This window comes from Carassius auratus, chromosome 2 (genome assembly GCF_003368295.1).
Source record: "Carassius auratus strain Wakin chromosome 2, ASM336829v1, whole genome shotgun sequence".
Classification (NCBI taxonomy): Eukaryota; Metazoa; Chordata; class Actinopteri; order Cypriniformes; family Cyprinidae; genus Carassius; species Carassius auratus.
In genome coordinates this window covers 30,131,615-30,157,832 of record NC_039244.1, presented here as the reverse complement: position 1 = coordinate 30,157,832, position 26,218 = coordinate 30,131,615, and the positions used below count along the sequence as shown (strand labels likewise).

The following is a 26,218-nucleotide window of genomic DNA, read 5'->3' as shown; positions in this document are numbered from 1 at the left end:
AGAGAGGAGCTTGCCGGATGGTAGATGGCGTGGGCTCTTCGAGATGGTGGATTTCTTAAATCCTTGCATGTACCTTCTGATGTCCGATGCCATATTGGTCCACCAGGAGCATTCCCTCAGCAGTGAGAGGGTTTCATTGACCTCTGGGTGGCCAGTGCCAAGTGTTGTGTGAGCTTAGTGGATGAGTGGAGTGCGCCGTGTCCTGGTGATGTATTACAAGCCTGGGGGAAACCCAGCGGAGTGTTGGTGGAAGGATTGGAGGAGGGCAGAGTCTCAGTTGACCAGGTGATGGGACTGACGATTACTATATCTGGAAGTATGGTTTCGGGTTCCTCCAGGTTTTCCTATGGAGTGTTGACACCGGGACAAAGCGTCAGCTTTGACATTCTTGACCCCCGGTCGGTATGAGATGGAGAAATTGAAACGAGTGAAGAATAGAGCCCAGCGGGCCTGTCTGGTGTTTAACCTCTTGTCCAAGCGTAGGTATTCCAGATTTTTATGATCCGTAAGAACCAGGAAAGAGTGTTTGGCTCCCTCCAACCAATGCGTCCACTCCTTCAGCGCCAACTTGATAGCTATTAGCTCCCTGTTGCCAATGTTGTAGTTGACCTCCGTCGGGTTGAGCTTGCAGGTTGACTAGATGGATTGGATGGAACAGGGAATCCAGAGAGACAGCCCTGGAAACAGGATTCACCCCACTTCAGGACTTCGCCGGTTTTCCATGAGATAACAGGGTTATGCTGCTCCAACCACGGCTGCCCTAGGATTACGTCAGCGGTGGATTCCTACAGAACCAGCAGATGGATCTCCTCCAAGTGAAGTAGTCCAGTTTGGAGGGTGAGTGAACCGACACTGCGACGAATACATCTTATACTCAATGGTTTACCGGTTACTGAATGGACCAGGAAGGCTGACGGCGTTGCCGAGGCAGTGAGCTGGCGGCAGAGGGTGCCGGAGATGAAGTTGCCGGCTGACCCAGAATCGAGGAGGGCAGAAACTGGAAGAGAGATGTAAGCGGCAGTAAGTGTCACTATAGTGGTGAGTGGTTTCATTTGATACTCGAAGGGAGAATGGCACTCAAGATGGGACGAGGAGAACGGACGGGGTGTATGGAGATGATATGCCCCAAAGATCCACGAAAGAGGCAGATATTCTGGGTCTTTGCCGTTCTGCAGCAGAGAGTCTGTTTGAGTCGATGAGCATGGGTTAGCTGGCTGGTTCTGGGGAGCTGACGGTCTCTGGACGGCAGAGGGGTGAGTTGGTGTACGAATGGCCCTGGTGCTCTTCGAGGCACAACTGCATACGAGTGGTGAAGTGGAAATATAGTCTGATGGTGTCCTCGTATGCAGCGAGATGCAACCGCACTCAAGGATCAAATCCCTGATGGTAGGTGTTCAGCAAGGCTTGCTCATTACATCTGCAAGTGGCCGCAAGAGTCCTGAACTTAAGAGCATGTTCATTGACAGATATTTTCCCCTGTTTCAAATTATAAAGTTTCTCACCAATGGATGAATCCCAGGTGGGTCTGCCAAAAACTTCTCGGAAATGGTCAACGAAGCTAGAATAAGACTGGATGAAAGAGTTTTTGTGTCCAAATTGAATCGGCCCACTGAAGCGCTTTACCTTCAGGACCAGCAAGCATTGGAGCAAGAATCCACTGCAATCCTCCCCCGAACCAGAGAAGGGCGCCGGCTTGGCCATGGGGCTGGCGTACACGCCGGGTGATGAAGCGGTGGTTTTGTTACAGGAAGTGCTCGCAGGTGATGGGGATGCCGGGAGAGTAGTGAGGGTGCAACGCAAAGCATCAACGAGGTCTTTTCTTGGAAGGGGTTCGTGAGGCTCATGCTTGTGCCGATCAGTCTTGATCTGATCTTCTGTTACGATACACAGGGACAGGAGACTGTAGTAACAGGAGAACACAGTTTATTTAGGCACAATCAGAGGAGCAGGTAGTGAATGTGAGGATATAGTGCTGGGGGCTGGAGAGTAGAAGGGATCTGGAGGACATGAACACAGGACGCTGGAGGTAGAGGACACACACACGAAAATTATGGAGACTGGGAGACGCTGGAGATAGGTTAGCAGAGTAATGGGTTAGTCCTTAGAGTATGCAGGTAGGTATAGACCTTGTTGCGAATGAGACCGGATGGTGACTAAGTGCGTGTGTGGTTTTTATGGGAGTGGCTTGATTGCAGGTGGATGAGGAGCAGGTGGGTGTGATTAGTATTCCAGTGATGGTGTGCGCTGTCATAGGTTGTTCTTGGAGCCTGCCGTGTCTGTTACAATATATATATATATGTAACATGTGTGTGTGTGTGTGTGTGTGTGTGTGTGTGTGTTTTATCTAGGAATATGGCCATTTTTTGTATGTATTTGAAAATATATTTTAAATATATAAATGCATTTTTAAAAAACATGTTGATGCATATTTTAATCCATATACTTAAATTCAAGAAACTGCATTAATTTAAGCCACTTTTGAAGAGAAACGCTGTGTGTTGTCTATGACTCCTATAACACATTTGAGCAAGAAAAATACAATTTAATATTATTATATAAAATAAAATATTATTTTTCCCCAAAAAATAAATACAAATATAGAAACCACAAGCATAATAATAAAACAACTGTCTAAGTTTTTTTTATAATAGAGCAATCTACAAAAGATCTGAAATGCGTCGATAACTATGATGCTTCATTTAAACATTTTACAAAGAAACAATATTATGTTTTTTTAATATTACGAACTGCTTCAGCTGTTTTTTTATGTCTATGTAGTTTTTATTAATTTATTCAGTTTCAGTTTTACTTTTTTATTATTTCAGTACATCAGTTTAAATATAATCTAACCTTGGCAACTAACTAAAATAAAAAGTTGCACATATTTTATTTGATCTCAATTATAGTTCATTTTATTGCATGTAACAATAATTTTTATTTAAGTTTTTTTAAACTATAATAACCCAGCCTTGTGCGTCTTTGTTTAATAATACATTCTGACCCATTTATGTTTTTGTTTAGCCAACAAGCCAAGTTTCCTTTAAAATATGCAACAGATACACTGAATTGAGATATAATGTGCATGTGCGTCTGCATCTGCTCCATCTGAGCAGGAATGTGGTGTTTGATAAAGTAACGTCTCTGACACAGCTCACAGTCTGCAAATGAGGACATGCAATTCCAATACAAACACTACAGGAGTAAAATAACTCTCCGGGGGCTTTGTTTGTGGTTCCTTCTGACGTAAGTTTAGTCTTTTGAGGGTTTTTGTTAGGAAAGCATGTGACCCGCTCTCTGATAATTACTCAAGGATCCTAAACACACCTCTGGGCTCATGCTTCAGTACGCTTCAGACACACTTTATTTTGGCAGCATAGAAGTTTTATCAGTGTTTTAGCTCACTGTTGGAGTTACTGGAAGATAAGTAACACTTTGGTGTTTTGATGTGATGTGGAAACCATAAGGTTTGTGGTGTAAGTGGAATAAATGGTCCATCGTCATTAGATCAGATCAAAGTGTTATTTAGGATCAAAAGTCATTTTATAGCATGCATATCCTTCCACAAAGTATATTTGGTATACTTTTGTTTTAGGAATGATGTTGAGCCAGCAAATTGAAGAAATTAAATTGTTATTACAATAAAGAGTACAACAAATTAACGTAACACAATTTCAGTTCTTGATACAAATGCATGGCAGAGAGTTAATAAAGCTGCAGAATATAATAAACATCCCACTCCAAGTCTATATGCAAACACTGAGTGTGATGACCTGAAAACAAACAACAGTTTACATGATGTATTTATATCTACATTACCTGACTTAAATAGATACGTGAGAGTTTACAACACAGTGACATCATCATTTCATATTGATACACAACACCGGACAAAATAATAAATATACAAGAAAAAAAGAGTATGTGTAAAACACTTTGTACTTGTACACATCAAATACTTATATGTATATATACATTTGTCCTCTATATTTAAATACATCCATAAATAAAGAAATACTTTCTCATATGTTAAATTTGAAGAAAATCTTTATTTTGTTGTCTATAACACTTGTGAACATTCTTAGATAAATACACTGTAAGTACACTATAAGTACATGTAAGTACACGCACTGTAAAATAAAGTGCAAGCAATACTACTGTCATTCTTTTAATAAAATTTTTTTACATTATTAAATTAAACAGCAGATTAATTTGCACAAATTAATTGTTTACATCAAGAGTTTACCGCAAGTAAAGTAAATAAAGTCAATTTTGATTTCATGTGGACTTTAAAAGCAAGGCCCATATTTAAATTTACTGTTTTATTGTGCCAACAGTAATATCAGTAACTAGTATTTTGAAGGAAGTATGATAACAGTGGTATACTTCGCTTAAACGGCATCCACTTTGCGTGTGCTGCTTGCTGTATTTATGGAGAGCGGTTTTAATGACGTTTGACGAGAACCAATCAAAAGTCTGCGCTAAGGGCTTCTCTCCATGAAGACACGCCCACCTTAATAAACGGCCGTTCCTTGCGTCACTGAAGACACGCCCACCACGCGTGATCAGCTGTCAAGACTTTCACGTTACTCGTTAGTTTTATAATCACAAATAAACAGCGAGCGACAGTCGCGGTGTGAAAACTCGTAACTGAACGCTAACTGGACTAGCAGTGTTGTGTTTTTCTTCCAAGAATAGCTCTTCTTTAAGAGCTCGACGTTAGCTGCAGTAATAAGATTATTCGTTTAGAAGAGAAAAGCCAACTGAACGGTGTACTGTCTCATCACGGTTATAATGGTGAGTTACTTTATGTTCTTCTCACTAACAGGCTACAGGGTGTGTAAGAGATAAAGTGATCTAAACAACTGAAACTAAAGTGAAACTAAATACTAAATTTATTAAGATTACACATTTATTACGTGTAATCTTTCAGTTCCTTTTACAGTGTTACAGTAACTGTGCAGAATATACCACAGTAAATTCAGAAACCTCAAAAGTGCCAAATACATAAATCATATTCCCAGCTGACATGCAATATATCCATTTTTGCATATCTTTAAAAAATATCTTTAATATATTAAGCATTTAACAAAAGATATGTTGCCCTTCACATATTTATTTCCAAGAAAATACATCAAGCATATGACACATTTGAATAAAAATAAATAGAGCATAAAATTGAAAATGTAAATCTAGAATAAGCTTAAATTGGAAATGTATTTTCTTGACCCTGATTAATATATAAATATATATATAGGAAAAAATAAAAAGGAAAAAATTGATAACCTGAAAGTCGCTTTGGATAAAAGCGTCTGCTAAATGCATAAATTATTTTTTTTTACATTTTTTCTTTAATTTTTTTATTTAATTTAATATATAAATAAATATATATATATATAGGACTATATATGCTCTTTGGTCTATATATATTGGTGTACAAAGGTTCAAATTAAATATATTTTTAATTTCAAAAATATATTTATTTGAGCTTTACAGTTAGATAGATAGATAGTGTTTTTTTATGCTATTTTATTTACTATATATTGTATCTGCATGTTGATTTAGTTTCAGGATGCAGAAGGTCCTTCCTCCCTGACAGACATCAGCATGTCCTGGGTGTGTCACAATGTGGAAGTGCTTTGTGTGGCTCAAGAGGACGGGTCACTGCACTTCCACCGCTGCCCTGTGTTTCCTCAAGAGCTGGCCGATCAGCTGCTGCACAGAATGGCTGATGAGGGTACGATTGCTCGCTGTACGTGATGTATCATGCATGTTCTCTGTTACATGATGTTCTGATCTGTTTCTCTCAGGTGTCCTCAATGACCGAACCGTAGGCATCTTCCAGAATCTGGAGCACCTGCGTCTGCGCCGTGCAAACGTCCAGTCCTCGCAGCTCTCAGCCGAGGCCTTCAGACGTTCTCTCTGCCCTCACAAGCTCCAAGAGCTCAACGCTTCACATATACACAGCGATGTGACGATCTCAGATGTTCTCCACGGTCTCTCCTCAAACAAGCTCTGCAGACAGGGCCTCCAGACGCTGCTGATGGACGGCCTGCGTCTGTACGGGGAAGCAGGGACGGAGTCGCTCCAGGCCTCCTTCAGCATGCTCCGGGGCCTGAAGAAGCTCTCTCTGGCCTGGACGGATCTGGATGACAGAGGTCTGGAGGATATCTGTGCCGTCCCCATGCTGGAGAGCTTGGATATCTCCGGCACAAACATCACGGACCTCACACCTCTGTTGCACTGTCAGTCACGGCTTCTGTCGCTGACGGCGCACGGGCTGCAGAAGATGGAGATGCCGACCTCCAGCTTCATCTCAGTGCTCTCCAAGCTGCGTTCGCTGAGGCACCTGGACATCTCTAATGACAGGCTGGTAGAGGACAGAGACGGTTTGGTGCAGCAGCTGCTGGAGCGTCCAGGGATGCTTCCTCAGCTTGTGTCGCTGGACGTGTCCGGCTGGAGAGGTGTGAGCGACGCTGCCATCCGAGCCTTTGTGGAGGTGCGTCCGGGGCTGAGGTTCGTGGGGCTGCTGTGCACCGGAGCAGGAGGCTCTGAGCTGCTGTCTGGAGACGGACATCTGAAGGTCAGAGTTGCACACTTTCACACATCTTGAATTGAGCAATCCAGTTTCCCCTGATCTTTGGATGTTAGAGGTCACTTGTAAGTTGTCCGCTTTCATCGCTGGGCTTTGGACTGCGCCTAAAAGGGTTGCATTTGACAACAAAAATATTAAGTTGCAAATTATGTTTTTGGTGAGATATAGAAGATATGATTTTATGATTTCAAAATGTGCATGTGACAGGGTTTCTGCGGGTCTTAAAATTATTTTAATTTGCTCTTCCGCAAATTAAGGCCTAAAAAAAGTCTTAAATTCAAGAAATAAATCTGTTTTCTAGTTCAGATATCTAAACATCCTTATATCAAGATAGATTTACATTTATGAATTAACTCTTGTTTTTAAGAGAAACTGATCAAAATGAAGTGAGTTTATGCTTAAAATAAGAATAAACATCTGTCCGTGGCGAATGAAAACTGTTTATTCGTCTTTTAGTCATAAACTCACTTCATTTTGATCAATTTCTCTTAAAAAACAAGACTTCTTATCTCATGTCATTTTGCTTTTCAAGAAATGCATCATGATTTAAGAATCTTATGCACTGGAAAACAAGGCTTTTTAATTATTTTAATGTATTTATTTATTTGTATTTTTTATTTTATTTTATAAAATGTATAAAAAAAGGAGCTCTACTGGAAGTTGTATGTTCAAACTTTATTGCTTATACAAGACTATATTGGCGTATTGGGTTCCATTCGATTTATTCCTTAATTTTTCTTCTTAAAAAGTCTTAAATCTACCTCCATGAGACCTGCAGGAACTCTAATGTAATGTCTGTTTCTGTTGTTTCAACGTAATGAGTTTGAGCACCAAAATACTCACAGCAAAAGCAAAGATTAGCTTCCTGTCTCCGAAAAAATATCAAAATGGAAAATATTAGATTTGTACTAAAGTTGAGACTAAAGACAGAGACAGAGGATCATGTTTCAGAGTCAGTCAGTGAACACTCCAGTGAAAGTGCAGAAAGGCATTTTAACACTTTTCGGATTCAAGAGTTTGCATGGCTTAGGTATGATCTCAGCACGCAGAAAATGCATTTTTATGCTTATTAATGTAGTTTCAGTTCTAGACAGCAGATTAAATCCGAACAGCAGATTCTGCTAATTTGTGATCACATGCAGGTGGCTGGAGAGTCCAGTGTAACCCAACTGTGTGAGGCCTTGAGGAGATACAGCAAGCGAGAGAGGTTCATACGGGAGGTCCTTGCACATCTCTACAGTCACACCAGTGACACGGAAGAACCTCAGCCACACATCTTAAAGGTACGAAAATATCTTCTTTAGCCGATGATAATCTGCTGATCTGTACCTGCGGACTAAAAACTAGAAAGTTAGGCTGGATCAGTGGACAAAACTGAGTGATAGCGATCGAGACAAAGAGCAATCTAGTTTAAAACTTTCTGAGAAATGCACATTTTTGTGGTTATGTTGGTTTAAAATTTTGGGGATTTTTAAAAAAAAATAACATTTCAATGAAAAGTTTACACTGAAAAAAAGATTCTTGAATCTTGAATGCATGCAAGTTTACACATCCTTAACATTATTTTCTTTATTTTCATTAATTCATTTTGTTAAATATCATGAAATTATGACTATCCTCACATTTATGAAGGGTCACACCACAAGACAACCTGAACTAACCTTGCCTTGTCATAAAAACGTCTTAGCACCTGATATACTACAAGGCTTACTGACACTCATACACAGTCATGAGGGTTTGCGTGAGTGTTGTTAATAAGGTCATTTCCTGGTGCTGTCTGTATGTGGTTGCACCACATGAGTTTTTGGTCGCACCATGTGACTTTGATGTGGCAGACAACAGTTTCTAAAAATGTAAATAAGCAATGCAGCAGTTTTAATATATATATTTATATTCATGTCATTAATCCACTAGATTTTAGACATGCAACTTACTCTAAGTGAAGTTTTTGTAAGATAGCATAGTTTAAATTACATCATAAACAATGCTCTTAAACTTCCCTTTAAGGTAAAAGATCTTGGCTCATTTTTAAAAATGCATGCCATTTACATACAATGTCCGATGTGTGTGTTCCTGTTTCAGTTGGTACTTGCTGCAATGCAACACCACACAGGTTCTCTGCAAGTTCAGCTCGTGGCCTCTGCGTGTGTGTTTAACCTGACCGTACAGGAGCTGGTGCTGGGGATGCCCTTACGCCTGCTGGGAAATGTAGTTCAGCAGCTTCTTACAGCCATGAAGAACTTCCCAATCCAAGAGCAGGTATATCCATAAAGACTAAAGGGACGTTTCAGCCATTGAGATAATCTCTCTGAGTTTCTTTCTTCGGTGGACAGCTAAACAGTTGCTGGTGTCCACTGACTTCCACAATACTTATTTTTCCTCTATGGTCCTAGTATCAATATTTAAACCATTTTCGTTCTACTTTTAGTTGCAGAAGAACTGCCTGCTTACTCTTTGCAGTGATCATATCTTACAGGTCGCACCGTTTGACAGGTCAGTCCACACACATTTCCTCAGTGCACTTGTTGTTAGGTACAGTGTTGAAGTGACGCATCTCGACCCCTGTAGATACGAAGCTGCTAAGCTGATAATGATGATGCTGGGGAATCATGAAGACCAGACGGTGCAGAGAATGGCGGTGGCTGTTGTCTCCATACTGGTGTCTAAGGTCATTACATCAACACCAGCATTCAGTGTCTAGCACCAGGACTCACTTTGACACTATGCTGGTTTGTTATGAACGACAGTGTTATTAGAAATAGAGGTCTATATATTCATTTAGCAAGTGAAATCAAAAATAAATAAAAAAAGTAGTGAGAGACGTATATGCATTATGCAAATATATCGCCATGGACTTCTGCTTATATGAACAAAAATCTATGATATCATTTTAATCTTTGGGACACCAGTAATGAGTAAAAGGCTCTCTCACACTTAATTGCAGTTGAGCACAGAAGAGATCGCAGAACTGGGTGCAGAGGCGTATATAATGAAGGTAAAGGCTTTTTTTCTTCACAAGTGGTTTTATTTGGTAATAATATAGCATAAGATATTCCTAAGAAATGTTTTTGCATGCTGTGACATCGCAAGTGGAAATTTTAGTCCAATGCAATAATGATAACTAGCATTTTTGGGAAAGCGTGTGAGGGCTAAATGGTCATCAAAATGGGAGTTTGTGGTTTTTAGTTTATGTCTGTTAGCTTTAAAGCCATCTCTATACTAGTGTACCACAGGAAGCTGACGAAATGGCTCAGAAAATATATGCTTTTTACAGTCTTTCTCATAAGGATTCAGTGTCAAATTAAATTGTTCATCCAATAAAATATAGAATGAGAAAGTCCCTCCATCTAATACTGCCTGTCTATTAATAGCAAACAGCAAGTCATACCAGACTGTAATGCAATCTTAAGTTGTTAAAAAAGCACAGGCATTTAATATGTCCCACAACACATTTACTTCAGCAAATGCATCAGCACTGGTTCTTCAAACCATTTCATGTGGCCTGTACTGTCACATGCAGTGTGTTCTCTGTGTTCCCTTAAGTATTGTAGGATATGTAAATGGTTATTGAGTCTATTGTAAATGACTGAATGGACAGATGGATACATGAGTAGACCAAACCAATGCATTTATTCCCCTCTCTGTGGAAGTAAAGCAGCTCTTGAGTATCGTCCAGCAGAAGGCTTCTCTGGGTGTAGTGGACTCCACTCTGAAGTTTGCATTGAGTGCTCTGTGGAACCTGACAGATGAGACGCCCACCGCGAGTCGCCATTTCATTCAGTGCCAAGGAATAGAGCTCTACATGGAGCTGCTGGAGGTGAACACACACACACACACACACACACACACAAACAGCTAAAGGCTGGAATATACTACACTACATTTTTGCAACATTTGAGATTTTAATAGAAAATCGTTTAGTGTATGAAGGACAAAGACAGAAGATTTTTAGCTTCAGACTCTCATTAGGGATAACAAACAGGCTTAAAGGGGTCATCGGATACTACACTCACTTTAACAAGTTGTTTTAACTGGAATGTGTGTTGGCAGTGTGTGTACACAACCACCCTATTATAATTATAAAAATTACCCAGTGTTTTTTTTTTTTTTTAATCTTGTTAAATCTTTACCTCTTTCTCAAATCAATCTCCGATCTCAAATGACTGTCTGTGTGATGTCACACAGACAGACCCCTCCCACGATAGTTTGATTGACAGTAGCGTTTCAGCACAGAGTGGACTGTTGTCTTACATTAGCTCCGCCCCCTGAGTGAGTGTCATCAGTTAACCCTTGTTTCACCTGCCGGAGCAGATGTACACATGAATGACTCTTAAGCGATCGAGGTGTTCTGTTGTTGGATGTTATAATGAACATAGCAGTCATCATTTACTCCTGATATCTGAGCCACTGAAGACACAGTGGATTACTTTGTTTCTGAAGGGAATGTGCCTCCGATCTACCTAAATGTGTCTGTCTTTGCACAAATCATTCGTGATCCAGCTTCACCAACACACGATTATAAGTTTTTTTTTAATGGATCTTTGTAAATCGCCTTTCCTAATAATGTGCTAATTAGCAAGTTTCACGATGAATGAGGCTAAAATAAACATTCTCTTTGAAAGCAGCTGAAAGAGAGGGGCGGAGTCAGCAGAGCTCATTAACATTTAAAGGAAAGTGCTCCAAAACGGATTGCTCTGAGAAGAGCTGTTTCTGACAGCGTTTTACACAACCATTGAGACATTTTAACCAAACTTTGTTACAGACTTTTCATTAAGACACTAAAGAATCATATCAGCTTCTGGAAAATGGGCTTCCGATGACCCCTTTAATATTTTGAGCTGATTTTAGAACACATGTTGTGCTTAAAAAACTGGCCTTCTGTCATTTACATATTATTTACATCTGTCATGTGTCTCGTAGCAGCAAGGCACATGTTTCTCAGAGCTGTTTAAAAAGAGAGCTATGACCATAGATATGTATAGCATTCGACAGCTCACTTAGACATATCTTTAATGGTCAACTTGACGCCATTCACCATAATAATCAATTGATATTTGAAGATGCCACAATTCAGCACAGCCGATGGTTGTTAAAACTCAAAATAAAAAAAATAAAAAAAACAAAACAAGAAAAACCTTTCACAGGTGAGAATAAGAGAGAGGGGATGTTCATTGATATGTAGGTTGGCTTACGTATAGTGGCACATAGAAACAGTCTTTTGTGTTGTGTTCAGAACAAGTTCAAAGTTCTTTGGTGTGTGATCTGCAGGTGTTTAATGCATGATCCCCAATTTTTCCTCTGTGACCTATTTACAGAGTCAGCAAGTGAATGATGCCTGGTGTTTTAAATACCTATTCAGACTTCGTGTAGTGTAGTCTATCCTTTACATGCACAGTTTGGCACGTCTGAAGTTTAAACAATATCAATTTAAACAAAGATTCTTGCACCTAAAAGGATAGTTCATCCAAAAATTCAGATTAATCATAATTTTCTCACCCTCATGCCATCCCAGACCAGTATGATTTTATTTATTCTGTGAAACACTAAAGAAGATATTTTGAGTAATGTTAGTTACCAAGCCATTTCAGTTACCATTGACCTCCATTGTATGGACTGAGACATTTATTAAAATATGATAAATAGGTGATTATTGTGTTCCACAGAAGATGGAGACTCAAATAGGTTTGGAATGACATGAGGTTGAGTAATGGGTCACAGGATTTTAATTTTTGGGTGAACTGTCCCTTAAAGTGGTTTTTAATGTCCTGTATCTTCTCATCCCTCTCTTCTCTTCTCCTCCACAGTCTTATTATTCAGAGTCCTCCATCCAGCAGAAGCTCCTGGGTCTTCTGGTAAATGTGTTTTATGTTTGGTCAATGTAGTTTTTGATCATGTTGAATGGTAAAATTGGTGGAAGGTAATAGATTACACCTCACCCACTCTGACATGACCACGTTTGGTCACAAACAAGTCTAAATGAACTTAAAATTACTTTTGATGCAGTGCGTTGAGCAAGTTGAACAATAGTTGAATCACACAGTTTTACTGTAGTTATTTGTTTTGAAGTCTTAAAAAAAAAAGGGATAAACCATTGTAGTTTGGTGTGTTAATATTGTAGAATTGGTTGCTTGTTGATAGTGTAAGGTAAGCGGTACAGTGGAGATAAAACTTTTTTATTATTACCCTAACAGGAGTGGAAGGGCAGTTTTTAAAGCATATTTCATAAATGAATTGTATTCTGAAGCACAGTATAAAAAACGTAATGAGATATTTGATTAAAGATTACACTTACAGATATCTCCCAGTAATTGGTGTGGATCTGGCCCTCATTATTTGACATTATATGACTGAATCAAGAACTATTGGAGCAGTATTGTGTAGTATTTTTCCACGTTACATTAATGTTCAAAATATGTCTAACAAAAAACAATACCTTTGCATTTTAGATTGAAGGTAGTTATTAGGTTAATGATATTTGTTAAAGTACATTTGCACATACATTTAAAGTTATATAATTGAAAACATGAATGTGTTGTGAACACGATTTAACAAACGATAATTAACATTAATCTGGATGATATAAATTGTTCAATTTCAATGCACCTTAATGCATTAACCAATGGGGATGAATTGAGCCTTTTTGAAACCTTTAGAAATAAAAACCGTATCCTGCTTTATTTGTGCTACCTTTTATCACAAGTTCTGCAAGAAAAATCAGATCAGGGTCTAATTCAACAAGTGCAATTGTGTGGATTTTATTATTATGTTCTAGAAGTGTATGAGTTTTAAAATACAAGTAGATTGCTCAACCCTGAAATGAGCGCGTCTTGTCCTCTCTCTGTGCTCCAGAATAATGTAGCAGAGGTGGAGGAGCTGCGGATGGAGCTGATGAATGAGGATCTGGTGGAGCACATTCTCTCACTCCTGATGGACCCAGTGGTGGAGGTGGACATCAGTTACTTTGCTGGAGGGATCCTGGCTCATCTGGTCTCTGTCAGGGGGCCGGAGTGGGGTCTGGACGCTGAGCTGCACAGCACTGTGCAGGAGAAACTGGTGTGTGTGTGTGTGTGTGTGTTCATATGCATGTGTTGTTTGTTAATGTGTCTTAACTCTACATGTGTTAAATCTATTTCACTATTAGCACTCTTCTGTCCTGTCATGGAGTTCTCCTGAGCATGCAATGGTTTCATACCGGTAAGTGTCTTAATATGTATACTTTATACTGATTGTACTATATTTAATAGTATACAATAACTCATGCAAAAGAACACATCTAATCTTTTGTTTGTTTGTAAATAACGCAAATGCCAAATGAAACATTTTCAGTATTAATAATAAACAGCGGCCAAATATTCCAGACCGTTGTGCTTAATGAAGCAGAACTCACGATTAAAATATGATTCATTGTGTATGGTACTTTTTTAGTGAAAATTTTTTTTTTTTTCTTAACATTTACATTTTTTGAAAGACTTTGAAGTGTAGGCACACTCTATGTGTATATTTGTCCAAAAAATAATAATTTCAAGCATATGTGCAGAAGCTTTTGATGAAAAAGGATAGAGATGTTCCGATACCCTTTTTCTCTTCCCGATACCGATTCCGATACCTGGGCTCAGGGTATCGGCCGATACCGAGTACTGATCCGATACCTGGGTGTGTATCTGTATATACAGCTGTATATACTACTAGCCCTGTGTAAATTGCTAGAATTCTTTTTATGGTGTGCTTCAGACAGATCCCTCAATAAAACATGAACAAATACATGGTGAACTACTGTATTTATTACAGTATTTTTATTATCTAACATGAATTTGACAGTATTATTTATTTTCATATGCAAAAAAGAACTTCAAATGCAGCCAAAAATCTAACACCGCAAACTAAAAAAGGTATTTAAGTTTTACAATATAACTGTATAAAAAAACTGCAACAAATAAGTCTAGGAATATAAAAAAAGATCTATTAATCAGATAATCTCTTTACAACAAAACAAGTAAAAAACAAGCAACCATCTAGGCATAATTATTATTATTATAGAGACGTATTATTATTACTGTAGGCTACAACAGTAGCTTTATATATTGTCAATTTACTCATGTAAACCAAACATTTATTTTAATGGGCTGCCATGAAGATCTTTGAGTGTCTGTGTTTATGATATGACAGTATTCTCAAATGAAACGGTAAATTCTCATGAAGTGACGGTTTATGCGTTCGTGTCCTCATGACACACAGCAGAGACTACAAAACAGCGAGCTCTCGCGCATCTGTGCCAGTCACCCACAGAGATGTAGATTTTGCGGGAGTAATATTTAAATAGTATTTTGCAGTTTAATATTCACAGACACTAGTATATATTCGGCTACTGTCTGGAGCCCTGCGCTTTGACTTACACGGAAGCGACTGAACGCAGCTGCCGGTACTGAATATACTTGAGAGTCTGTAACTACCGGTACTACAGAGACATACTGCTAACCACTGATCTATAATATAGAAGCGGCTTCACTGTCTTTTGGCAGTTTAGAATGTGATGAGTGATCCAGTCATATATAGATAAGGGCTGCTAACGCGTTTTCATTTCTTCTTCGCTGCTCTAAACAGGGGTTGCTTGTGGCAACACAGCACAACTTCCTGTGTTTTCAATGCATTTTGAGCAGCGAAGAAGAACCGTGCAGCGGTTAGGCAAAGCTTGCGGTCATAACTAGGTCTTTTTTAAGAAAATGGTATCGGATCGGTATATGGGTTCATGTACTCGCCGATGCCGATGCCAGAATTTGTTGTGGTATCGGAGATATTTCCGATACTAGTATCGGAATCGGAACAACTCTAAAAAAGGATCATGGGAAGCATACATTCAGTCCGTTCTGCAAGATATTTTGGGGTGAACTATTCCTTTAAAAGTCACTAGAATGATTAATGCATTTAAAAAATACATCTTTTTGCTTACACTTTTAAAAGATCATCAGAAGCATAAAAATGCATATTATAAGAAAATGTATTGGCAAATTCAGCAAACTGTTTGTTCAAAAGAGCTCATCCTCATCAACTAACACCACCTTCTGGACTAGAGTGTGTAGTGCTGAACTCTTTTATCTATTAGCTATTGATTTAACAAAGCAGCAACACTTTTCAAAGCTAAATGTATTTGAACAGGTCTTTCTCTTTCAGGACGTTCCAGCCCTTCTATCCTTTGCTGCACGTCTCTCAGTGTCCCGGTGTTCAGCTCTGGGCTCTCTGGGCCATACAGTTTGTCTGCCAAAAAAACGGTAGGAAAAAACCGAGAGAGACTTTGTGCTTGGGATACACAGCAAACCCTTGTTATATTTGCTGTTGCTTTTCACAGATCTAAGTGAAGAAAGTAAGTCATGATAATGGTGTGCTGTGGTTGTTGTAGCCCCTCAGTACTGTGATATGCTTCAGAGCGAAGGAGGAACAGACATACTGCGGGTCCTGAGCTCACATGCAGACACACACAGTGATGTAAAGAGTCTGACAGAAAACATCCTGAAGATCCTGGAGCTAAACTGTCATCCCACAAGATCAGGTACAACACGTGCTGACATCATAAAGCAGGTTAAATAAATTACCACACTGCTACGATCATTTCTTGTTAATGTTGCTCCGTGCTATTTGTCAGATTCATAATGCATCGCTTAAAGGTGCTGTATGTCATTTTTTGACTTTACTGAAGCATAAATATGCCATAATGTGTTTAGAAAACATGCTTGTTCCCTGAAAGTTATTCTACTGTGAAATGTGAGTTCTGTGTCAGAACATCTGTTTTTGTTTTGGTCCCAATGCCAATCTACTCAATAGTATTTCAACACCCTGGGTTGCCTTTTAGTGGAAAACACAACATATTGCAGCCATGGAAGCGGGCAAACCACCTGACCTAAAAATCCTAGGGATCATTCTAGAAAGCTCTGTGAGCAGAGGAAAATTGAGAAAACTCAACAACTCAAGGTGTAACGCTCGTCTTCTTCCATCGTCAGTTGCACTAATTTCTCCTCAATCTGGCAACCCGTGTGCTGAGGAGGAGGGTCAAACAACGCTCTCCAGTATTTTAAACTTGGATCGCATTCCCCATTTGAATATTACATACTGCACCTTTAAATATCTGTATTTTCAGAATTTCAGAACACTGATTTTCTTGTTTGGTAACATGTCCATTGATTTTTCTTTTCTTGTTTGGTCTATGCTTTTTCTAGAGGAGGATTTTCATTGACGTCACAGAAAAAATGATGGATTCATAAAGGGATGTGCCATTTCAGAACATTTTAGATTCAACAAAAGAGCACAAACACTTTGCTTGGTCATTAAAACATTTATTTTGGTTAAATTAAGAGAAATAATGTTGGATTTTTTTCTTTCAGTTTATTATTAAAGTTTGATATTTGTGAAAAAGTGATTGGTTCCTCAAACACTCTTGTTATTGGTCAGACAAACACACAGTCCTTCCCCAAACTCACCCCACTGATGGAGCCAGTCTTGCTGTGCACGGTTGGCCAGGATGTTCAAACAGACCAAATAAAAAATCTTTGCATATACTTCGGTGAGTTTCAACTTCTTTACTACTCAAAAACTCATGTTTCCACCAATCAGACAAATAGCTGTTACCATGAAACCAGGAATCATGACAAAACAACTTCAGAGGCTACATTAGAGTTTCCTTCATTTGTGACCTGTTTTTTTTTAATGCAAGTATTGGGTTTCAACTTAAGCCTGGAATACATTACACAATTTTTGCCCATATTTTCCATCAATTTACAGTAAATCACATTGTATATGATGCTCACAGAATCAGTTTTTTTAGCTGAATCCATCCAGCCAGAGGATATCAAACATTTGTTAATTACAGCTGATTTGAAATTCAGTTTTCATTTGTCATGCTGCTTCTAGCAACAGTGCACATGTTTCTGCGTGAGTTTGTTGTGATCGAAACAACTTGAAAGTCTGGAAGCGTATAATGACCAGTTTTCCATTTGTGGCTTTTCGGTAAATGTATGATGCCAAGCATTTTAAAATCCCTTCAGATTTTAAAACTCATGTACTCTATTCCAGCCTTAAAGGGATAGTTCACCCAAAAATGAATATTCTGTCATGTATTACTCACCCTCCAGTCATTGCAAAACAGTAAGACCTTTGTTCATCTCCGGAACACAAAATAAGATATTTATTACTTTAGGGGTACTTCTTACTTTTCATTTTTGGGTGAACTATTCCTTTAAGTCTGTATTGCGCAAGTTATTTGGATTGGGTAGTCTGGGTTGCCAAGAGAAGGTGGATTGAACTAACTCTTCCAGTAAGCAAGGTGTGGCGGTAAGTTCATCTTATTTTCTGAAATGTCCCTCAGTATACTTAGTGTCTCAAAACGGCAATTTACCCTCGGATCTCAAACATCCATCCATTCTCTAAACTGGTTGTCCTCTGTGGGATCGTTGGGATGTTGGAGACAATCCCAGCATGTAAGCTCTGCTAAACAGTACATATAAATAACCAAAAACTGGTCATTTTTCATGAGAATAAACAGTTGCTTGTGCCTCGAGAGTTTGAGAAGTACAGTGACAGCTCTTTTGTACCTTTTTCTGTTGAGCGTAGTTTACAAAGTTAAATATTTTTTCAAATATTAGTATTTATCTCACACATACCTATCGTTTTTTGTCAGTAGACATTGATTCAGCATTTGGGGTTTTATGGAGTTCAGTCATGTTCACTTTGTGAGGTTTTTGAAGCTTCAGCTTTGAGAGACCCATCCATTTGTATTATATGAACTATTTTTTCAAAAACATTCAAGGAGAAAAGAAGGTAATACATCTGGGATGGAAAGAGGGTGAGTAAATGATGAGAGTATCCCATTAAGACCAAATTACTTTTATCCCCATCTACTTGGGATCTTGTGTTTCAACAGAATGTCTCCATTCATTTCTACTGAATGGAAGAGAGCCGCTTGGAAATATGGCTGTGTAACATGACGATGAGTAAATAATTAGAGCACTTGCATTTGAGTGAACTTTGCCTTTCTTTTTTTTTATCAGTGCATTGAATTTACATGATCAGAAGCACTAATGTGTTTTTACACCCCTACTAAAGAAATCGTACCCAGAATGTTTTTATGCGTATCAACAAACAACCAATAATCCACCAAACCCTTTGAAACCACTCTGTGCTTGTTGTGTCTTGTTGCCTTGGTGTCCTATCAGACAAAACAGATGCATGAAAGTACCGCCGTAATCTAATTTCACAAGGACTTTAATGATCCACAGGAAACTCATGATATCTAAGGAAATATTTAATTACTAAAATACTAATTGCTTGCTAGAAATGAAATCAAAAACATTTACTTACAAACTGACCACCAATCACAGCTTCCAAACGTTATTTAATTTTTTAACTCAATGGTCCCAGTATGAAATGCACAGGATTATGGGATACCATAGGAGATAAAGGATACATCTATGTTGTCTTCAGAAATCGATCTGATGAATGTCAATACAGAGAGGATGTGACTTGTTCGCTTTCTTCCTCCTTGTGCTGTCCTCGGATGCAGCCTGTGTCAGCTGTCATTTTTTATTCTTTTTTTTTTAACTCAGTCAAAAAGATTGTCACTTCACTTTCTGATGCAGTTCCCTGTCAGTACTCCTTATAGGATTGGACTCAGGTTTATGCCCCTTACCCACTTTGTCCTGGTTTAATTTCCTCCTCAGGCATGGAAACATTTGGTCTGTCCTTCCTCCATCTGACACAGCGCTGGCAGAGCACTATCACCGTGCCAGCTGCCCATGCCAGTACTGTACCTACTCCAAAGATGACAAAACCTATAGCCACAAAGAAGAGGTAATCCTGGTGAGCCAGTCCTGGGTGGCATTGTCTTCTCAACCAAAGGCCCAACTGTGAGAGACGCTGGCCCTGTAAAGATGAGGGACCCCCACACACTGTCTGTCCCTCCTCTAGTCTCATAAAACACAAGAAAAGAAGTCTGCATTAACTCCAAAAACATTTGTATTGCTGATACACGTAGCAACGTTATAAACATGACAGTCTTATATCATAACCACAAACATAAAATTGCACAAACTAGATTTTTACCAATACTATATGTAATATATGGGAAAACATTTATGTAAGTAAATTTTATTTATATAGCACATTCAACATAACAAAGCTATCCAATATTCTGAACAATGTAAAATAAAATTAAATGAGAAAAGGAAACAGTATAGAAGCAAACAAGACATATAATACAATAAAACAGCAATGGAGTGAAATTAAAATGCTAAGGAGAAAAGATACATTTTCAACCTCGATTTTAAAATGTTAATTGAAGGTGCAAGGTGGCGTTCTAGAGGCATTTGGTTCCACAGACAGGGGACAGTGATTGAAAAGGCTCTGTCACCCTTAGTTTTCAAATGGGAACAAGAGAAAGATAAAAGAGCCCTGTCAGCGGATCTTAAAAGTCTGGTAGATGCAAAGGGATAATAAGATCTTTAAGATAATATGGAGCTTGGTTGTTAAGAGCTTTAAAAACAAACAACCAAATCTTAAACTGAACTCTAAATTGGACTGGAAGCCAGTGAAGAGAAGCTAAAATTGGAGTGACATGGTCATATTTCTTTGCCCCAGTCAGCAGCCTTGGGAAAGCAATGACTGAGGAAGCCCTGAGTACAGTGAATTACAGTAAATGAGAATTAATAAAAGCATGAATAACCTTCTTCAAATCCTGAAAAGACAAAAACAATTTAAGTTGATTAAGTGGAGATGACCCGTAATTGGTCAAAACTGTTCTTCACGACAAAATTTATTTGTTTAGACAAACATAATTCTGAGTCTATGATAATAACCAGGTTTCTAACCTGTGAGGAAATGGAGGGGAAGTGATTGCCCAGCTCCTTAATAATATCATTTCTTATTTTTTGGGGACCAAAAACAATAATTTCTGTTTTGTTCTCATTGAATTGGAGATAGTTATTTGATAACCATTTTTTAATGTCTGGGATACATTCCAGCAATGGTTGAATGGAATCACCAGGTTTTAGGGGGAGGTACAACGGTGTATCATCAGCATATAATGAAAAGAAACATTGTGCTCCCTGATAATATGCCCCAGAGGGCGCATATATAAGTAAAAAAAAACGGTCCCAGAATAGAGCCCTGAGGTACTCCACTAATAATTGGGGCAGATGATGAGGAAAACTTGGCTAGCTCTACAGAAAAAGATGACTGTGTGATGTGAGATAACTTCAGCTGAAAATCCTCACTACTGTCTTCAGCTGAGCTTCTTATAGCTGAGTTGAACATGTTTCATAAGTGATGAACTCTACACAGTAATCAAACTGAACTGACTGGAGCTGAATGATGACACTATTGTCTTTTTAGAGCTGCTTTACAGCAGTATTTGGATTGGCCTCATGTCTGATGAAGTTTGCATAATTTATTATGTTATTTTCCTGTGACGCTGCTTTGAAACATTTTAATATTATATAGAGCACTATGTAAACTAAGGTGACTTGACTTATATCAGCTCTGACCACTTGCTGAATTAAACGTGCAATTTACAGAGATGCATACTCCCCCTTTTAAAAAAAACTGAGAAATTCTTTGAAATTTCCACATGAAATTATATATATATATATATATATATATATATATATATATATATATATATATATATATATATATATATATATATATATATATATATATACACACACACACACACACCGGTATATATTTCAATATTAATAAGATAAGAAATTTGATTGGATTATATTAGTGTGAAAGTTCATGAAACCATATAATCTGAGAATTATCAGTATTAACTCGTGATTGCTCAAAACAGTCCAAATGTATGAAACTAACATATTTATTTCTAGAGATATGTATAAATGGCTACAAATATTTTACACATGTTTTTTTTTTTTTTTTTGCCACTAATATATTTTCATAGATAATTTTACAAAAAGTATTTTTCAAACATAATGGTACTCCATACATACATACATGGGTCCAAAATGACCAAAACACGAAATGTATAATTTTGTTGTTGTTGTTTGCTTTTTAATGTCTCTGTATTTTATATATATATATATATATATATATATATATATATATATATATATATATATATATATATGTGTGTAATTTTAAAAATTAAAAAAAAAAGCAGCGTTTGGAAATTATTATTATTATTTTCTTCAAAAAGGTTAGATTGGACCTAAATGCATTACTAAAGTTCATTCTGTCAACCAGTCAATTCCCTGTACTATACTCTAAGACTTAATGTCATAAAATGCTTACTTCGGGGTTAGCTTCATAAGTAGCAATGAAAATGAGCATAACTGATTTAGCAGTGGCCTTTGGCATGCTTTCATACACGGATATTATGTTACCTTACACACTGACACACTGAATAATTCACAGCCACGGCTGTCCTCTGCTCCGGCTCGGTCATTTAGTCTTTGTACTTATGCTTCTGTAAGGAGACACGTCCACTGCTGCTCCAGTTCTCTCTTCATTTTCACTTCATTAAGTATTCTTTAAATAGGAATTGTCAGTATCATTATAAATAGTAATGCCCTCCTTAACAAACACCATTAATAAATGTGTTTTCCATGAGGAGTTTAATCCTTACAGGAATCTCACCATGCAGCACTGTCTCCATCTCTCCAGTCACTTTCACCTAAATACCTACAACCCTACATAGTCTGCCTCTCATCTTATTGTCATCTAATACCTTTTGTACTTATGCAATATATATTTTTTCTCCTCACTATCCGAAAAAGGCTTCAAGCTATTCAGTTTTATTAAAAATAATATTCAAATAGTTTATATGTTTATATTGCGAGCACTTTAAAATCACTTTCACAATGACAAATACTTAATATTGAGCAAATGTGCACTGCCCAGTTATGGAAAGTGAAAGAGTTAAATGCAAGCAAAACCATTTTAAATATTCACTGTTATTCATGAGGGATTCACAGCTGTGTTCTCCTTCTGTATGTAGTTAATGTTACAGCGTGGCTCCGGGTCCAAATAAACCCCTTCAAAGCCAGTGAAAGGTAAAAAATAGGCCAGCACATATGAGACTTCAGCAGCTTAGAGCAGAGGCTGAGATCTTATTTCCATCTGATCTTTCACTGTTGTGTGGATAGTTGCCTGCTAATTAGCAAAATAATTAGCTGCACTCGAGGGAATCCATCTGGGACAATTAAAAGCAGGAGATATCTGGATTATTCCTCACACGCTGCATGTTTGTTTTATGTGTCTGTGGATGAGTGTTTAGTGTGGGTTTGTGCACTAAAGGGCCCTCAGCAGCCTAAATATAACTGGTTATAATGGGACTCTATAAACATTCCTGATAGATGAACTCAGTTATGAGCTTAAACAATCTTCTGCAGCTATATTCAGTATACAATACATGCATGTATGTACACTGTGTGTATTTATGTGCATGTTTCTATCTATCTATCTATCTATCTATCTATCTATCTATCTATCTATCTATCTACATACTTCTGAATCATTCAGAGGGCCTTTATAAATCCAATGGCAGCTGTTAGTCTATTTTTTTCTTCATGAACTCAATGCCTTAACAGAACTGGCTGATGCATTCATTTTTAAAAGAGGGCTACATTGTGTCCAATAGCAAGCAATACCTACTAACATTAACAGATATAATGAATAACAGATTTCCACATAGTTTCAATGGCTGAAGCCGGTACAGGATTTCAGGTTTTGTGAAGGTAAATAAAATACTTTTTAGGACCAAGTAAAGAACATTTAAAGAATTAATTGAATGGAACACAATAAATGTATTCACAAGGCCTCAAGTTTGAAAATGCAACTTACAGTAGATACCCCATTACTTTTGAATGTATTTGTACAATCAATCAATAAGAATGAAAGAAATCAATCAATCACTTGATCAGTCAGTCTAATAGCCATGGTCCAATGATCTTAATTGTGTTCAGTTTGTATCTGAAGTAAATATATCTCGATTTAAGGAAAACAAGACAATAATTTTTTTTATTTAATTATTGCAGTGGCTGCAACAATTAAACGACCTTTTTTAAAAGCATTCTGCTCTGTTTGAAGAATTTTTTAGAATGTAATAATTGAAATAGCGATTTTAGTAGCATCCAGCAATTATTTAACAAGCACTTGGATATTCGAGGTAATTGAATAAAGTTAATCTAAATGTTAAAAAAATATTAAAACACCAAATGCAGCCGTACCTTGAAACTTAAAGGTGTCCGCGTGCATCCACGAGCAGAGCTCCTCGGCGTCGCAGGCGCACAGCCACGGGTTCCCGCTGAGCCCGAGAGACCGGAGCCCCGCCAGAGACACCAGCGAGCTCACGTTGAGTCTGCTCAGGTTGTTCCTGCTGATGTCCAGCACCTGAAGAGCACTGGCGTGAGAGAAAGCCTGAGGGTGAAACTCTGAGAGCCCGGGGTTATCCGTCAGTCTCAGCATCACCAGGCTCTCCAGCGCGCTGAACGTCTGCTCCTCGATCTTACAGAAGGAGTTGAAGGACAGGTCCAGATACGCCAGCTTTCTCAGGTTCCCAAATGTGGACTGGGATATGTGCGCGAGGGAATTGTTGCTGCAGTCCAGATACGCGAGGTCGGACAGGTAGTTGAGCTCGATCGCGGGTAAATCAGAGATGCGGTTGTTGGACAGGATCAGCTGGCGCGTGGTCAGCGGGAGTCCCGTTGGGAATCTGCGGAGATCTTGTTCAGCACACTGGACGACGTGCTGGTCATCACACACACAGCGCTCCGGGCAGCCCGAGGGCATCGAGGACACCACATGCGCCAGCAGCAGCAGGATCGGTGCGGGTTCCGGGACACATGCTGTGGCGACGAGCTTCATGAAGTCTTCACGGGTTATGGACAGGAGAACCTCCACAGAGAAAACAAGACCCTCTGATGTCCCCTCTGTGCGCGCGCGCGTGTGTGCGTGTGTGCGTGAGTGAGTGAGTGTGTGTGTGTGTGTGTGTGTGTGTGTGTGAGTGGGTGAGTGTTGCGGTTCTATACAGTCAGGGAGCTACTTGGCCAAAATGTAATTCTATGTGAAGGTGAGGAGAAAACTCATTAAAAAGTTTAACACGCAAATGTCAAGTAAACGAAAGTAATATTTTATGTTCTGTATTTATTTTATTCATGCATCCTGTTATTTACAAATGTTTTGATTTAATGATGACTGATCAAGCAGTATGTCTGTAAAAAAAAAAAGAAAAAAAGATTTACATAAAAAAATTAAGTAATATAATACTAACATATAATAGGCCTACTATCGATCACCATAATATGGGTATTAATGAGAAAACCTCAAACTAAAGTAAACATAAATGTATAGAAGGTGCAGAATGTCATTAACACATGATAATCTAATAAACATTCATAGAACAACATATGATTTAAAACAAAACCCTATTGTACAGAACTGATAAGAAAAAAACTAAAAAGAAACATTTAGTTCATGAACCTGTGTGTGTCCCTGAGCAAGTTGCTCCGGAGGCGTGCGACCTCTGACATATATAGCAGTTGTAAGTCGCTTTGGATAAAAGCCTCAGCTAAATGAATAAATGTAAATGTAAATGTATGAACCATCAAAGATGCCACAGGGATTGCATGAGTGTTCATTCATGGTTTTCCCCTGTCATCACATGACACATTAATTCATTTTGTGTCTGCTTGACTCACACTTACAGGTTTACTCTTAATCCTGAGTTTTGTAAACACTGTATATCTTGGTAGAGGATTATCACATGTTCTCGCTCAACTTTACCCATGATGAACAAACCATCCAAATTATGGTATTCATCAAATGTAAAATGGAAAATTGTCTACGCAGTTTTACAATGCATGCTCTCTGATTGAGAAAGAATGAGCTGATGTGTTTTTGGTGGATGTGAGATCCAAGTTTCCTCCTTCTGTTGACTTACATACCTGCAAACTCACCTGTGTTTTCAGCAGAGCTTCTTCATTCTCCTCAGTGTCGCTTGCATTAGTCTTGCTGTAATCTTAAAGCCCTAAAATAATGAGATACATCCATTTAAAGTGAATAGGCCTGCAGTGCAGGTCAACAGTTTCAGGATGAATGTGCAACATGAAATCTGTTTGTTGAAAACTAATGCACTATCCCTTCCCTTGCCTGCTATTATTATAATTAATTATTATTATTATAAAACTTCCAAACCCACAGGAAATAAGAAGACAACACAAGAACATAAACATAAGCATTTATAAGAACAAACACCACATGATCCAGATAATATGAATTCAGATAAAATAATCATAAAACCACAAATTAAATGATTTCATTTTTTTATATATATATTATTATACCAAAACATTGCTTACCAATGTGAATGTACTCAGAACAATATACAAATGGGATTTTTGTATAATTTAGCAAATTACAAGCAGGGAAAAAAATCATAGTGAGGAACAGTCCAAAAACCTTAATCAACATAAACATATATATTTTAAATAATATTTAATTTGATGTAATATTGTTGGAAGAATACATAGTATTGTTATGTTTTTAAATCACAAATGTATTTGTTGTTATATATGTTTGATTATTTCTTAGGAACGCAAAAGGCACCGATTTGGTGGAATGACC

The 26,218-nt window shown here is 38.0% G+C and overlaps 2 protein-coding genes across 3 annotated transcripts; one reads left to right on the top strand and one right to left on the bottom strand.

Annotated features, from left to right (window-relative positions):
- Positions 1 to 4,547: 4,547 nt before the first annotated feature.
- Positions 4,548 to 17,139, top strand: zyg11l (zyg-11 family member, cell cycle regulator, like). 2 transcript variants are annotated; one of them, XR_003275124.1, is made up of 15 exons: positions 4,548 to 4,794; positions 5,563 to 5,734; positions 5,808 to 6,580; positions 7,735 to 7,875; positions 8,675 to 8,851; positions 9,021 to 9,085; positions 9,161 to 9,260; positions 9,537 to 9,587; positions 10,248 to 10,409; positions 12,397 to 12,444; positions 13,442 to 13,645; positions 13,734 to 13,786; positions 15,761 to 15,858; positions 15,936 to 16,136; positions 16,801 to 17,139. XR_003275124.1 is itself a non-coding variant. In XM_026198166.1 (15 exons), exons 1-15 carry the CDS (start codon positions 4,792 to 4,794, stop codon positions 16,815 to 16,817), a joined length of 2,214 nt encoding a protein of 737 aa, XP_026053951.1. In that variant the 5' UTR covers positions 4,549 to 4,791; the 3' UTR covers positions 16,818 to 17,139. The 2 variants fall into 2 exon arrangements, 1 of the variants encoding a protein (XP_026053951.1); XM_026198166.1 differs by having other exon boundaries at positions 4,549 to 4,794; positions 15,987 to 16,136.
- Positions 17,140 to 17,301: 162 nt separating this feature from the next.
- LOC113039991 (leucine-rich repeat-containing protein 52) lies at positions 17,302 to 25,735 on the bottom strand. The gene is made up of 3 exons (XM_026198175.1): positions 25,552 to 25,735; positions 23,824 to 24,807; positions 17,302 to 19,539 (listed from the first exon to the last, which is right to left on the bottom strand). Exons 2-3 carry the CDS (start codon positions 24,458 to 24,460, stop codon positions 19,262 to 19,264), a joined length of 915 nt encoding a protein of 304 aa, XP_026053960.1. The 5' UTR covers positions 24,461 to 24,807; positions 25,552 to 25,735; the 3' UTR covers positions 17,302 to 19,261.
- Between the last annotated feature and the right edge of the window lie 483 nt (positions 25,736 to 26,218).